This window comes from Coregonus clupeaformis, chromosome 29 (assembly GCF_020615455.1).
Source record: "Coregonus clupeaformis isolate EN_2021a chromosome 29, ASM2061545v1, whole genome shotgun sequence".
Lineage (NCBI taxonomy): Eukaryota > Metazoa > Chordata > Actinopteri > Salmoniformes > Salmonidae > Coregonus > Coregonus clupeaformis.
This window is the reverse complement of record NC_059220.1, coordinates 58,914,439-58,930,950: the sequence shown is the minus strand read 5'-3', so window position 1 is coordinate 58,930,950 and position 16,512 is coordinate 58,914,439. Positions and strand designations below refer to the sequence as shown.

Here is a 16,512-nt window from a genome sequence, read left to right as displayed (position 1 = left end):
ATACAGACAACTAAAACCATCTTTTACAAATGTACAGTGGGTATAGAAAGTCACCACCCCCTTTCAAAATGTTCACCTTTTGTTGCCTGACAGCCTGAAATGAAAACACATATAATCAGACTTTATTACTTTATTTACACATAGTAACCCACAATATCCAAGTGAATTAAAAAATAAAAATAAATTAAAACTGTAAAATACCCTCTTTGGATAAGTGAACCCCCCCCTTAGAATTGCAATTGAGGTATAACCAACCACCTTCCAGATAAAAAATCAAGCTAATTGGCTTCCATCTGTGATCAATTGTAGTGACTTTGATTAGTTCAGAATAAAAGCAGTTGTTCATAGAGGACTCCACTGCTTAGTAGTGCAATTCAAAGCAAATAATCCACTATGGGCAGAACGGTACTTTCAAAAGATCTACGAGATAAAGTTGTGGAAAGGCACAAGTCGGGATGGATATGAAAATATTTCAAAGGCTTTGTCTATCCCTCGGAGCACAGTTGAGACCATTATTAAGAAGTGGAAGGCACCACCCAGACACTGCATAAATCAGGCCGTCCCTCCAAACTCGATGACCGGGCAAGGAGGAGAATGATCAGAGAGGCTACCAAGAAGCCAATGGCTTCAACAGGGGCTGGAGCACTTGTCAGGATAGAAGGGAAAATGGACAGTGCAAAATACCACCGATTCTTGAGGAGAACCTGCAGCCCTCTGCCAGGAAGTTGAAAATGGGAAGATGGTTCACGTTTCAACATGACAATGACCCAAAGCACACCGCCAAAGCAACCGTACAGTGGCTGAAGGACAAGAAGGTGAATGTCCTTGAGTGGCCTTGTCAGAGCCTCAACCTAAATCCATCGAATCTGTGGAATGACTTGAGTGCATTCCATGAGCGGTCACCATGCAATTTGACTGAGCTTGAACAATTCTGCAAGGAACAATGGGCAAATAATCCACAGTCTAGGTGTGCAAAGTTAGTAGTGACGTATTCAAAGAGACTCATGGCTGTAATTCAAGCAAAAGGTGGTTCCACCAAATATTAACTCAAGGGGGTGTTCACTTTTCCAAATAGGGTATTTTACTGTTTTAATTGTAATTCATTTTCAGAGTTTATTAGATTATTTTTTTCACTTGGATATTGTGGGTTACTGTGTGTAAATAAAGCCGGATAAAAGTCTGATTTTATGTGTTTTCATTTCAGGCTGTAAGGCAACAAAAGGTGAACGTTTTGAAAGGGGGTGGTGACTTTCTATACCCACTGTATGAACTTAAGTAATACTACATCTTTGTTTGTTTTTGTCAACCACCCATTTTTATGATAGTTATTGTCTGTAAAGAACCCTTTAGTTCTTTAGATTTTACCCTATATTTATCCTATTATCCTATGTTTTGAAGTACCCTCTCAAAACTAGCCTGTATGAGGTTGGCTTTATCGACGAGCTGCTTCTTCATGTCAGCTGTATAGCAGCCGGTCTGGTCAGGTTCTCTGGGTCACCCAGCTGGGCCAGAAACGGTGCTAAGACGTCCAGCTTCTTCACCTCCTGTCGAAGATGCTCCTCTTTGGCCATCCTCTACTGGACATGACATGAGGTACAGGGGAAATACTGTAGGGTAAGAAGGAGGCACTGAGGGTCAGTCAGCCTTCTGTGATGAGAGAGTGATTGTAATTCTTACTAGTGCCTCTCAGTGACAGCATGCTCTCTCATTCCTCACTGTGTTGTAGATGGAGATGTGAAGCTCAGTACTGCCCTCTTCTTGTTCTCTCACACCCAGTATTGCCCTCACCTGAGCAAAAATACTGTTTATTACTTTGTTATTTCTCTAATTTGAACACATTAATTCATGCCAAAGTACATACACAACACTCCTCTTTCTCAGACTCATTGACTGTGCCACATTCTCCTCCTCCATCATATGGACTAGCATTTCATACAGAAAGATATTCTTACTGGGCCTCTCAAATGGATCTACCTGAAAGCACATACATAAAGACCATTGGACAAACACCATAGTCATCCTCCCGGGTGGTATGTCACTTGGATCCTGTCATCAGACACTAGGAAGATCCATTCTGCTACATCCTCCCCAGCTGTCTTGGACCCGTCTCGATTGAACCGCTCCACCACCTTCTGCTCATACACCGTAAAAATAGAAAGACTCAAAACTCTATGATTGTGTAGTGAAACCATCAAAAGTAGTAGATCTAAGCTGAGATCTGGTGTTTAGAGGGTGTTTGAATGAAACCCTCAATGTAAGTGTTATGACACACAGAAAGTGTTTTAAAAACAGAATAGAAGTACTCTGAAACACCCAAAGAGGTTCTTCAATCTGAATGTTAGTGTTTTTAAGAGCGTGTTATGAAAACACTTTTTGGTGTTTCAGTGCATGTAAAAATCAGCATCAAAATATAAAAAGAATGCTTTGGTATACTAAATCAAATAGAATCAAATGGTGAAATACAAATAGTTTATAGAGTAAATATTGATTGATAATGTCTTATTGTACACAAAAATTCAAAAGAGATTTAGTTATATTATATCCCAACAGATAGTGGGATCACAGCCATTATTAACTGCATCTCTAGAGCAACTGGGATTAAGTGCATTGCTCAAGGACACATTTTTTTACTTGTCGGCACCAGAACTCAAACCACCCACTTTCTGTTAACTGGACCAACGCTCTAACCTCAAGGCTATTTGCCACTGCAACTGTGTAGAGAAGGGTGCAATTGCAGCCCGCAATTTGGGCCGTTCCTACATGTGGGCATTCCTACATCTGCACGAACCCCTCTTTATTTGCTTCAACATAGAGACATGCCACTCTCTCATTTTATTTCTGATTCAGTGGAAGTCAATGAGCTAAGCCAAAGAGATGGATAGAGGCCTCTAGTGGCCAAAAGGCAGTTTTAGCATGGACAGTGCCATTGAGGGCTTCCATGACTTTAATGTAGTAAACTGGGTGGGACTTCCTATGGGTTAAGGAAGGATCACATGATTCTATCTGGGTCGTCAGGAGGGATCAGGCAATGATCGGAGCATTGTGTAGGTAATCATTACATTGTACGTAAACATCCTGTATGTTTATTATTCCGAAAATGTCTGAAACCCTAGCTCTTCAAAGAGTATTAAATAAGATATCTCAGTGTTATCCCCCCCCCCCAAAAAAAAACAAAACAACAACAACATTGCATTTGTATTTTCCTGCTAGCACTGACTTTGCTGATAAATTCTTTATTGAGAAAAATGTACTTACTATGAATGTGATATGTGGTTGTCTCCCCTAGCTATCTTAAGATAAATGCACTGTAAGTCGCTCCAAAGCGTCTGCTTAATGACTAAAATGTAATGTGAAAATATGATTATTTATAGAAAGCTATATGAAGCAATATCCACCTGCCCTACTTAACCATGACCAAAAGTGTAACAAAAGTGAATGCCCTCTAGTAACCTCACAGGGAACACATTGTCAAGGTTATTGCAGAGGGTCCTCTTCATTGCACTCATCCGGTCCATCCTCTTCAGCTTCATCAATGGCAACATCTTTGTCAGTCTCCACTTCAGGCAAGACCTCCATCTAGAAAAAGCAATTTATTCAGACATATCAATAACTAACATTCAAATTGTCTCATATACACTGAGTGTACAAAACATTAAGAACACCTGTTATTTTCATGACATAGACTGACCATGTGAATCCAGGTGAAAGCTATGATCCCTTCTTGATGTCACTTGTTAAATCCACTTCAATTCCACTTGAGAAAATTGAGACATGGATTGTGTATATGTGCCATTCAGGGGGTGAATGGGCAAGACAAAATATTTAAGTGCCTTTGAATGGGGTATGGTAGTAGGTGCCAGGCACACTGGTTTGTGTCAAGAACCGCAACAGTGCTGGGTTTTTCACGCTCAATAGTTTCCCGTGTGTATCAAGAATGGTCCACCACCCAAAGGACATCCAGCCAACTTGACACAACTGTGGGAAGCATTGGAGTCAAAATGGGCCAGCATCCCTATGGAACACTTTCGACACCTTGTAGAGTCCATGCCCCGACTAATTGAGTCTGTTCTGAGGGCAAAAGGGGGGGTGCAACTCAATATTAGGAATATTGTTTTGGGACAGTTTTACAAATTAATAAAAAATGAAAAGCTGAAATGTCTTGAGTAAATAAGTATTCAACCCCTTTGTTATGGCAAGCCTAAATAAGTTCAGGAGTAAAGATTTTCTTAACAAGTCAAACAATAAGTTGCATGGACTCACTCTGTGTCCAATAATAGTGTTTAACATGATTTTTGAATGACTACCTCATCTCTGTACCCCACACAATTGTCTGTAAGGTCCCTCAGTCGAGCAGTGAATTTCAAACACAGCTTCAACCACAAAGACCAGGGACATTTTCCAATGCCTCGCAAAAAAAATTAATAAAACAGACATTGAATATCCCTTTGAGCATGGTGAAGTTATTCATTACACTTTGGATGGTGTATCAATACACCCAGTCACTACGAAGATATAAGCGTCCATCCTAACTCAGTTGCTGGAGAGGAAGGCACTGTATAGTTATTATAGTAGTGGACTGTTTGTGTTGACGATTTATTGTTTTATTTTCAATGCAATTTATTTCCATAATCCACTTTTTTTTATTGCATCACACAAACATTGTACAGAACAATGTACAAATATCACAAATAACAAACGACCAAGAAAAAGTCAATAAGAAAAACCAGAGAGACACAACAAAAGTATATTACACTATAGACAAGTTACATTTTGACAAATACTGTAGACACTTCTTACGGTTAGGGTTAGATTTAAAATGAGGGTTAAGGTAAGGGTTAGGGTTAAGTTTAGGGTTGGGATAAGGGTTAAGGTTAGGGTTAGAGCTACGGTTAAGGTTAGACTGTAGAGCATCTACAGATGGACTGTCAAAATAAGTGTTACCAAGAATAATCTGAGTAAGTCAATGAATAAGCTGATCTATCCACTAAAAAACATATATATAAACCCCCCAAAAAAAAAAACAACAACAACAACATATCTAATCACTTATTTTCTCCTGTTTAGCCAATAGTGGTTTAGCTAAATTGTTATAGAAACGATGTAGGCCTTATTACCTTTTTAACCATTGTAGCACAGTTTCTATGTTCATAAGGCCAATAAGAAAATGTCAAATGACTTGAATAGCCTATGGGAAAAGTGTACAAATGTGTAATCGCATCAGTACGTTGTGACTGAAATGCATCAGAAAATGATTGGAAAGTTCAGGAAAACATCAGGGAAGCTCATCAGGTAGGCTATAGGCCTAATGTGTGTGTGGAGAAGATCTGCATTGCTTTAAATTGCTAGACTAATGATTATGAGCACTCACCTCCACTTAGCTAACATTTCCCAGCCTAATTGTAACCAAATATCCAAAGGGAGAGTCAGTGAAAACAAAAATCTGACATTGATTGATTGGTCAAGACGAGTTCCCATGCTTTTCTCAAAGCAGGGCAATGGCGCTGTGCCAATCAAAACGGTGCTGAAATTATAGTTGACCACAAACGGCGATTACTTTACATTTATTAGAACGGTTGGATTACTTTGGGAGTTTCACGTAACCACGGCTATGAACTAAGCGGCGCATTCAGTTGACTACAATTTTTTTGCACCAGCGCAAAAGATTAGTCTGACCCAAAATCATTTCATCAATGGAGTTGATCAAGCATGGTGCACAAAGGCCACTATCTCACAGTCAAGTCCCAGCCACCATACACAATCACGCTCATCTTTGTTTAAGTTTGACCATCCTAAAGTGCCTCTTGTTTGCCATATATGGCATGTCCTTATAGGGATGTTGGGATTACGACGCAGTTTCCCAGACCAATGCATGAGTAACCCCAGCATGAGAGCTCGTTCTTCATATGACAGTCCAATTCAGGTGTCACATGGGCTGGTCAGCCATGGGTGGTAGCAAATTAGGTACATATGAGGGCAATGCACACCAGCACTTTCCAGATGGCATTCTGGCTGCAGAGTGGCCTCCTGACATGTGGCAGTTCAGTTCCATGGTGTCTCTGTCTGTAGTAACTAACAGAGGGGAGGACTGATGGCGGATTTGAGTTCTGAGAGATTCAGGATGACATTGGAGAGGTGCAATTCCTATGACATGTGAAGGCCCCCTAAGTTGATGGCATTTCTTGTCAATGAGTGTATGGTTGTGTTGGTTCATTGTGGTGAACACCTGCCTTATGCACTTGTCATGTGTGTGGTTGCATCCTCCCCATACACCATGATGTCACCAAGTCAACATATACAGCAACTCCAGGGCAGACTTTCTGGAGAAGCAATGTGCCAGCTCAACCCGAACAGCATAAGAGGACACCAGAACATGTCAATGTACATCACGAATTCAGTGAGCCAGTGGAAGGTCATCTTGGATTCAGGTAGCCATATTGGACTATAATATGTCCAATAAAACTCACTTCTAAATGATAAGGAGGTGACTTTATAGCCCAATTCTGTAGGCTCAAGTTATACGACAGTGTGGCAAGTTGTAAAGCAAGGGAGCGGGTGACCGAGTCCAGGGTTGTATTCTCTTTCCTTTCATTAGAGCCTCATAGTTGCCTCATTGATCCTCAAAGAGGCTTGTGACTTGAAATACTTGGTGTTGCCATGCCAAGCAGTCTGCTGCTTTTTATATATACAGGCAAAGGTGTTTGAGTGTAATTATGGTGGGGATATAGGATTCCCAACATACAGTACATGATATTTAGCAATATCAGAACTTGCAATATTTGGTTACATGAGCTTATGTGACCCATCCCCCCTCCAGCCAGGCATTATACTGCAATTTTTTGTTTAGGGTGTCACAATATCTATACATTTAACCATATTAGTTACCAGAGGTGGGACAAAGTCATTGTTATGCAAGTCACAAGTAAGTCTCAAGTCTTTGCCCTCGAGTCCCGAGTCAAGTCGAGTCAAAGATGAGGCAAGTCCCAAGTCGAGTCAAAAGTCAAAGCCATCAAGTCTCAAGTCGAGTCCAAAGTCCTACATTTTAGTTTCGAGTCATTTCAAGTCCTCTTAGCAAGCCTTTGCAAGTCATTACAAGTCCTCGTAGCAAGTCTTCTCGAGTCATAAGGCGCAAGTCCAAGTCAAGTCACGAGTCATTGATGTTAAAGTCCAAGTCGAGTTGCAAGTCTTTGTACATTTTGTCGAGTCGAGTCTGAAGTCATCAAATTCATGACTCGAGTCTGACTCGAGTCCAAGTCACATGACTCGAGTCCACACCTCTGTTAGTTACTATGCTGTTACTAAGCAGTAATGTATTACGGCAGTGTTATGTTATGACACCTATTAGGAAGTGCACATGCGCACTATTCGGCCGGGAGCTGTAGGGCACGTGATGTTCTTACTAAACTGTACTCCCGTCTCCTACCTGGTAATTTTCTCCACAACACGAATATTACAGCCACTAGCGTATAAAGCAACAAAGTAACCAAAGCAGTTTTCGTCTCCACGAAAAATGACAGCGTAGCTGCATTTTCCAGAAGCTATAACATTTTTACATCACACGGGAATGAATTTCACAACACATTAATACTATTAGGTTATTATAAAGGCTAATTGTAAAGTAACTGGCCTCTGCATTTGGCTCCTCTGACTGTCAATATATTTTATATAACATACGCAAAAACATGTATTGCAAGATAATCACAATGCTGGTGATATTCAACAAACTAGATGTATTTTTCTCCTAGATTTTTCGTTGAATGCCGGAGTGTTAATAATTTACCTTGGTACCATTGTGCAAACAGCGTGGACGGAATGGAACTTAAACAACAATCAATAGGTCAATGGGTAGGTTGTACACGTCGTGTTTGTCCTCCTTCTGTATATACATTTTCATATAAATTCAGGTAAACTACTGTAACACTTATTACTTATACACGGTAGAAGCTCACCGCTGCTCTTACAGTAGGACAGATGCGGATCTGTATCATGTTTATGTTTTCTCCTTTATTCCTGCTGTGAGGAGCGCTTTGAAAGTGCGTTCCAACGATGAATAACTGACCTCACCTTTTCTCTCGGATTTCGCGTCCCATCTCTCTCCCACACAGCATTAATAGGCCAGTTATCCTCCTGACCCAGTGAGAGACAACACTCTGAGCTTTAAGAAATATTTGGTCAAGATTTGGACAGAATGGGCTACGCACACTGCTGTACCGTGCTCGTTATAGTATTCCTTGCGCTACAGCAATCTACTGGATTTTGGCTCTTCGATGTGGTCTTCCCACCAAGTGCCAAACTTCAAAACAAAGTGGCAAACAATAGCACTCCGCCGGTTCTTATAGGTGAGCGTTTCTATTTCTTGATTAGTTTGCTGTGACGTTACATTTTATTTATTTTTTATTTTATTTAACCTTTATTTAACCAGGGAAGCCAGTTGAGAACGAGTTCTAATTTACAACTGCGACCTGGCAGGTGAAAGGCCTATTACACTGTGCCATTGGATTATGTTAATGTTTTATATGATTGTAATATTGTTGGCTTTCTTATATACTGAAAGACAAAAATGTAGTTAAGATAGGTCGATGTTCTGCCTGGAAGCCAGTTATCTATGGTATCTACAATGATTTAGCTTTTTAACTCAGTAGCAGGTGTGAATGCATGGTCCTGGGATATATATATTTACATCATTTAGTAGACGCTCTTATCCAGAGCAATTTACATTTATACTAGTCCCCTGTGGGAATTAAACCCACAACCCTGGCTTTGCAAGCGCCATGTTCTACCAACTGAGCCACACAGGATTCCTAATGCCAATGGCTGAGGGCTGGACTGGGGTGAAGAGCATACTGGTATTCTAATTCAGCATTTGCGGGGACAACTAGCATATCTGCCTGGAGAGGAGAGTGTTGGGTTAATAAATGTTTTATGGGGGCAGGAATGCCATACATGATGTCCTAGGAGGTGCTGTGTTGGGGAACTGGTAGAGCTTGGATAAGGGTTGGGGCTCAGATATATAGATATATACAGTGGCTTGCGAAAGTATTCACCCACCTTGGCATTTTTCCTATTTTGTTGCCTTTCACCCTGGAATTAAAATTGATTTGGGGGGGTTTGTATCATTTGATTTACACAACATGCCTACCACTTTGAAGATGCAAAATATTTTGTATTGTGAAACAAACAAGAAATAAGACAAAAAAAACAGAAAACTTGAGCGTGCATAACTATTCATCCCCCCCAAAATCAATACTTTGTAGAGCCACCTTTTGCAGCAATTACAGCTGCAAGTCTCTTGGGGTATGTCTCTATAAGCTTGGCAAATCTAGCCATTGGATTTTTGCCCATTCTTCAAGGCAAAACTGCTCCAGCTCCTTCAAGTTGGATGGGTTCCGCTGGTGTACAGCAATCTTTAAGTCATACCACATATTCTTAATTGGATTGAGGTCTGGGCTTTGACTAGGCCATTCCAAGACATTAAAATGTTTCCCCTTAAACCACTCGAGTGTTGCTTTAGCAGTATGCTTAGGGTCATTGTCCTGCTGGAAGGTGAACCTCCGTCCCAGTCTCAAATCTCTGGAAGACTGAAACAGGTTTCCCTCAAGGATTTCCCTGTATTTAGCGCCATCCATCATTCCTTCAATTCTGACCAGTTTCCCAGACCCTGCCGATGAAAAACATCCCCACAGCATGATGCTGACACCACCATGCTTCACTGTGGGGTTGGTGTTCTCGGGGTGATGAGAAGTGTTGGGTTTGCGCCAGACATAGCGTTTTCCTTGATGGCCAAAAAGCTCAATATTAGTCTCATCTGACCAGAGTACCTTCTTCCATATGTTTGGGGAGTCTCCCACATGCCTTTTGGCGAACACCAAACGTGTTTGCTTATTTTTTTCTTTAAGCAATGGCTTTTTTCTGGCCACTCTTCCGTAAAGCCCAGCTCTGTGGAGTGTACGGCTTAAAGTGGTCCTATGGACAGATACTCCAATCTCCGCTGTGGAGCTTTGCAGCTCCTTCAAGGTTATCTTTGGTCTCTTTGTTGCCTCTCTGATTAATGCCCTCCTTGCCTGGTCCGTGAGTTTTGGTGGGCGGCCCTCTCTTGGCAGGTTTGTTGTGGTGCCGTATTCTTTCCATTTTTTAATAATGGATTTAATGGTGCTCCGTGGGATGTTAAAAGTTTTGGATATTTTTTTATAACCCAACCCTGATCTGTACTTCTCCACAACTTTGTCCCTGACCTGTTTGGAGAGCTCCTTGGTCTTCATGGTGCCGCTTGCTTGGTGGTGCCCCTTGCTTAGTGGTGTTGCAGACTCTGGGGCCTTTCAGAACAGGTGTATATATACTGAGATCATGTGACAGATTATGTGACACATAGATTGCACACAGGTGGACTTTATTTAACTAATTATGTGACTTCTGAAGGTAATTGGTTGCACCAGATCTTATTTAGGGGCTTCATAGCAAAGGGGGTGAATACATATGCACGCACCACTTTTCCGTTATTTATTTATTTTGAATTTTTTGAAACAAGTTATTTTTTTTCATTTCACTTCACCAATTTGGACTATTTTGAAATCCAAATAAAAATCCCTTTAAATTACAGTTGTAATGCAACAAAATAGGAAAAATGCCAAGGGGGACGAATACTTTTGCAAGGCACTGTATATATTTATTTGATTGGTCAATGTCTTGTGTCTGTTTGATGGGACAAATCACACAATCCTGTTATCCTCTTCTTTCTCATCTACCATTGTTGTATGCTCTTTTTCAAATACTTGAATTCAAGCTGTTCTGATTGTATCTAACTTGTTCAAGAAGTTCTACATTTATCACTTTTGACCAGTGCCAGGGAACCTAGGAAACCAACTTGAGGCCAAGATTGACAAGCCATGCCTTGTGCATTGGATGTGCTACAAAAAGACTGATGACTTTTTCACACTCTGGATTGACCTAAATATGTTCATGCCAATTGGGATTGACTGTTGGATTGATAATATAAGGTGAGGGGGAGAATGAATATAATCTATGTCATAATTCTGTTTAGATATGATCATTAATTCATTAATTTAAACTTAATACACGTATGAAGCATTTGCTAATTGTTCACTGTTGTATCAATAAAAATGCACTGTAAGAGAGCAGCATATAACCACAACTCTATTTTCACAAGTTTGATTTTGAGTGTTGGCCATTTTAGTGGTTGGGATCATTTCTTTATGCAATAATATTCTGTACATACTGCATATTTCCTGCTACAGAATTGTATACAATAGGACAACTGGCAAGACCTCGAATTCTGCAGGAGTGACAGTGAGAGTGCCTGGTTTTGGACAGACATATAGTGTTGAGTTCTTGGACACCAACAAGCTGGCAGGTGAGAACAACCATAATGAGGCCATCTTTTCCTGTAAATGTTTTATTTTTAATTATAACATTAAATTAAATCTGTCTTTTTCCAGGTTATTTTCATACTATGGTTACGCATTTGGTCAACATGGGATATGTCCGCAATGAGACCATCCGAGCAGCACCATACGACTGGAGGATAGCTCCAAGTAAGTGACATCATGGACATAAACACACATAAACACACAAACCATCCAACTGACAATCAATTTCCTGTCAGCAAAATTACAAGTACAACGCATTAATTGTTTGTGCAAACATGCTTACACATCATGTGACTGTGTCTATTTGTCTCTACTAATCAGATGAGCAAGATGAATACTTTGCACGACTGAAGAAGCTGGTTGAGGATATGTATGAGGAGTATCAACAACCAATTTACCTCCTGGGACACAGCATGGGAAGCAATTATGTCCTCTATTTCTTATATCAGCAGACCCAGGCTTGGAAAGACCAGTACATCAAAGGCTTCATTTCACTCGGTGCACCCTGGGGTGGAGCAGTCAAGCCCCTTCGAGTGCTAGCGTCAGGTACTGTATGTCACAATCCTGTGGATAGATTGAAACAACCTCACCCATAGTAGAAACATAACTTAACCTAAAACAATCTGATAAACCTTGCTGAAGTACAACTTATTATCCCATAGATCACATTGACAGTTATCACTACATATTGCAAAGTCGTTTTACTTGAGATGATGCCCACATCTTAATTTTCTTGAAAGGATGGTAGGACTGGTTTGTCTGGATTGCTTTGGTGAGTCACACATTGGCTGGAGATTGCAAAATGAAAAAAGGTTTTCATATAATTTGTCTCTGCAGGTGAAAATGATGGCATCCCAATGGTGTCTAACATCAAGATCCGGGAGGAGCAACGGATGACCACCACAAACCCCTGGATGCTTCCATTTGAAGAGGCATGGCCTGCAGACCACGCCTTCATCTCCACACCCTCATTCAACTATACCCACCAGGACTACCAGCGCTTCTTCAAAGATATTGATTTTGAGGATGGCTGGTTCATGTGGGAAGACACCAGAAACCTGACCGCAGGTCTGCCCCCTCCTGATGTTGAGATATACTGCTTCTATGGTGTGGGGCTGCCTACACCAGTTACCTATATTTATGATGACCAGTTCCCAAATGTAGACCCTATAGACTATGTGTATGCAGATGGGGATGATACAGTGGACAGTCTTAGCATGGGTCTATGTAAGCGCTGGATAGGGAAGCAAGCACAACCTGTCCATGTCAAGGAGTTCAGGGCCATGCCCCACTTGGAAATAGTATTCAATAGCAAGGTGCTCAACGTGGTCCAGAGTATCCTGGAAGGAAGATATGAGGAAGAGGATTATGAATTCCATGAGACTGATGTACTTCCTGCTGACCCCCCTGTCATGCAAGACCAGCCCCTGCCGGATCAGCCTCCCAAATCTACACTGTAAAATGTTGGGGAGATGGTGCACGGGATGGCCCTCCCACCTACACTGTACAGTACCATTACAAACAACAAACTATCTTAAATCTCCTTAATAGTAGAGAAAGACATACACCTTTAGTGTGGTGTACTAGAGTCGACTGCAATAGAGTTCCTATATCATGTGTATATAAATTACCTTTTTTAAGTGTGTGGCTGACTGCACATTCCTGACAGGCTGCATGAGGGCATCTCGTACAATGATGCTGATGTCAGCCCCAGATTAGCCTTCTTTCTTCTTGTCGAGCTTACGCAGGTCACCGTAACTCAGGTTGTGGGGCGTGTTGCCCAGGTGCAACCGGAACATCTGGGACCTAAAGGCTCCTCTGGGTGTGGGATGTAGATAAGCTTCTCAATCCTGAGGGTGACATAATGCACTGATTACAATGCTTGATATTGACTTTATTGTATCCATTAGGAAATAATTTTTGGTTGAACAGTACAACACAAAACACTTCCCATTTAATATTTACAGTGCCTTCAGAACGTTTTCACACCCCTTTACTTTTTCCATATTTTGTTGTATTACAGCCTGAATTTAAAAATGATAAAATTGAGATTTTTTTGTCACTGGCACACAATACCCCATAATGTGAAAGTGGAATTATGTTTTTCATTAAAAATAAAAATGAAAAGCTGAAATGTCTTGAGTCAATAAGTATTCAACCCCTTTGTTATGGAAATCCTAAAATAAGTTCATGAGTAAAAATGTGCTTAACAACTCACATAATAAGTTGCATGGACTCACTCTGTGTGCAATAATAGTGTTTAACATGATTTTTGAATGACTACCTCATCTCTGTACACCACACATACAATTAGCTGTAATGTCCCTCAGTCGAGCAGTGAATTTCAAACACAGATTCAACCACAAAGGCCAGGGAGGTTTTCCAATGCCTCGCAAAAAAAGACACCTATTTCACCATGAGGCCAATGGTGACTTTAAAACAGTTACAGAGTTTAATGGCTGTGATAGGAGAAAACTGAGGATGGCTCAACAACATTGTCATTATGGGGTAATGTGTGTAGTGATGGGTGAGAATTATTATTTTTGAATTCATTTTGAATTCAGGCTGTAAGACAACAAAATGTGGAATAAATCAAGGGGTATTAATACTTTCTGATGGCACTGTATTGTTCTACAAACATTTCAAGAGAAATGTAGGAGAGTTAATCCTGAGAAACTTCAATTAACCACCCTCCATGTTCCATCACACAAACTATGGACATCTAAGGGTCTGGTTAGTTTTATAAAGAGGAATGACAAACCACACACATACACACACACACGCACAGACATACACACGCACGCACACACACACACACAGACAGACACACACCCGCACGCATGCACACACACACACACCCTGACCTCTGACCCATGTGTTTAGTTCTGACCTGCTTGCCATGGTGGAAAAAGTACCTTATTGTCAAAGTTGAGTAAAAGTAAAGATACTTTAATAGAAAATGACTCAAGTGAAAGTGACACAGTAAAAGTCTAAAAGTATTTGGTTTTAAATATACTTCAGTATCAAAAGTAAATGTAATTGCTAAAATATACTTAAGTGTCAAAGTCAAAGTATAAATAATTTCAAATTCCTTATATTATATTAAGCAAACCAGACGGAACAATTTTCGTGTTTATTTATGGATAGCCAGGGACACACTCCAACACTCAGACATAATTTACAAACAAAGCATTTAGTGAGTCTGCCAGATCAGAGGCAGTAGGGATGACCAGGTATGTTCTCTTGATAAGTGCATAAATCGGACCATTTTCCTGTCCTGCTAAGCATTCAAAATGTAACGAGTACTTTTGGATGTCAGGGAAAATTTATGGAGTAAAAAGTATATTATTTTTATTAGGAATGTAGCGAAGTAAAAGTTGTCAAAAATAGAAATGGTAAAGTACAGATACCCCAAAAAACTACTTAAGTAGTACTTTGAAGTATTTTTACTTAAGTACTTTACACCACTAGTGGTGGCTGAATAAGAGGCGGGTGTCGGCAGCGGTGGCCATCTGCAGACAGGTAGCTCCGCCCCACATGGGAGACTTCCTTAAAAGGAGGGTGAAGAAGTGGCTCTCACTGCTCTGGTAGCAGTCACTGAACACTTCTAGAGAGAGAGAGAGAGGAAGGGGTTAACACTCAACACTTGTTAGTCAAAAACGCTGCAGCACATATCAGTAGTCTGCATTACCCTGTAACTTTTCTTTAGCAAAGAAAAAAGCTAACCTACCTTTGGCCAGGTTGTCAAACTTCTGAGCTAACTCCTTCATTGAAAACTTGGTCTCTGTCTCACTCTACATCTTCGACAGCTCCCTCAGCATTTTACATCCTGCCAGAGCACTGAGGACAGACTCGATGGGGGAGGGGAAGAGTTAGAGAGAGAGAAATTGCGATTTATTTCGAATTCAAGGCACACTTAACCAGCATGGCTACCACAGCATTCTGCAGCGATACGCCATCCCATCTGGTTTGCACTTAGTGGGACTTATTTTTACAACAGGACAATAACCCAAAACACACCTCCAGGCTGTGTAAGGGCTATTTGACCAAGAAGGAGAGTGATGGAGTGCTGCATCAGATGACCTGGCCTCCACAATCACCCGACCTCAACCCAATTGAGATGGTTTGGGATGAGTTGGACCGCAGAGTGAAGGGAAAGCAGCCAACAAGTTCTCAGCATATGTGGGAACTCCTTCAAGACTGTTGGAAAAGCATTCCTCATGAAGCTGGTTGAGAGAATGCCAAGAGTGTGGAAAGCTGTCATCAAGGCAAAGGGTGGCTACTTTAAAGAATCACAAATATAAAATATATTTTGATTTGTTTAACACTTTTTTGGTTACTACATGATTTCATATGTGTTATTTCATAGTTTTGATGTCTTCACTATTATTCTACAATGTAGAAAATAGTAAAAATAAAGAAAAACCCTTGAATGAGTAGGTGTGTCCAAACTTTTGACTGGTAATGTATATATCTCGCTGTGGTTCTGCAGCACATCCCAGATGAACAGAGAAGCTCAGGGAGAGAGACAGCGCTGCTTCCTGTACGGACACTCCCCCAGAAACAACTTATTAACTTGCTGAGAGGTGGGGAGAGTGGGGGAAGAGAGATATAGAGAGGGGAAGATAGAGAAAGATAGGGAGAGAGTGAATACAGTTTGGTTAGCACAGCAGTCACAGTTACATTCTGTGGCCAATAATGCATTGGTATCACCATAGCAGCTCAGCTGGTAGAGCACGGCGCTTGTAACGCCAGGGTAGTGGGTTTGATCCCCGGGACCACCCATACACAAAAATGTATGCACGCATGACTGTAAGTCACTTTGGATAAAAGCGTCTGCTAAATGGCATATTATATTATATTATTATATGACTTTGTCATTGAGAACAATGCATTTGTAAATTCTATATATGTAGATTGTTGTGCCAGTTTTTTTTTGACTGTATGTGATAAGGATTTTTTTAATGATGATACATTTGTTAAGATATTTGTGAAATAGTTAACGCAAATGCAAGTTAGGTCTATGGCCCGGCAGGTGTCAATGCTGTATGATGCACATCTGCCTTTCAGCCTGGTAAATGATGTAATTTTCAGAAGATGCATAAACCAAACACGTCTCAGTAAATGGTAA

General features: G+C 40.7%; 1 protein-coding gene and 1 long non-coding RNA gene across 8 annotated transcripts; one reads left to right on the top strand and one right to left on the bottom strand.

The window, feature by feature from the left end:
* Positions 1-1,400: 1,400 nt before the first annotated feature.
* On the bottom strand, positions 1,401-8,144 carry LOC121576735. Of its 4 annotated transcripts, none has more exons than XR_006002514.1 (5): positions 8,062-8,144; positions 3,456-3,576; positions 1,975-2,132; positions 1,678-1,788; positions 1,401-1,577 (listed from the first exon to the last, which is right to left on the bottom strand). It is a non-coding gene; the product is annotated as an uncharacterized LOC121576735 (long non-coding RNA). The 4 variants fall into 4 exon arrangements; XR_006002513.1 differs by having other exon boundaries at positions 1,989-2,132; XR_006002512.1 differs by having other exon boundaries at positions 1,678-2,132.
* Positions 7,742-16,175, top strand: LOC121576734 (phosphatidylcholine-sterol acyltransferase-like). Of its 4 annotated transcripts, none has more exons than XM_041890131.1 (7): positions 7,742-7,842; positions 8,103-8,336; positions 10,835-10,991; positions 11,250-11,365; positions 11,451-11,546; positions 11,703-11,927; positions 12,219-13,021. In XM_041890131.1, the coding sequence occupies exons 2-7, from the start codon at positions 8,186-8,188 to the stop codon at positions 12,839-12,841; spliced, it is 1,368 nt and encodes a 455-aa protein (XP_041746065.1). In that variant the 5' UTR covers positions 7,742-7,842; positions 8,103-8,185; the 3' UTR covers positions 12,842-13,021. The 4 variants fall into 4 exon arrangements, with proteins under 4 accessions (XP_041746065.1, XP_041746066.1, XP_041746067.1 ...); XM_041890132.2 differs by lacking the exon at positions 7,742-7,842 and adding an exon at positions 7,887-7,901; XM_041890133.1 differs by lacking the exon at positions 7,742-7,842 and adding an exon at positions 15,997-16,175 and having other exon boundaries at positions 7,912-8,336; positions 12,219-12,723.
* The last annotated feature ends 337 nt before the right edge of the window (positions 16,176-16,512 follow it).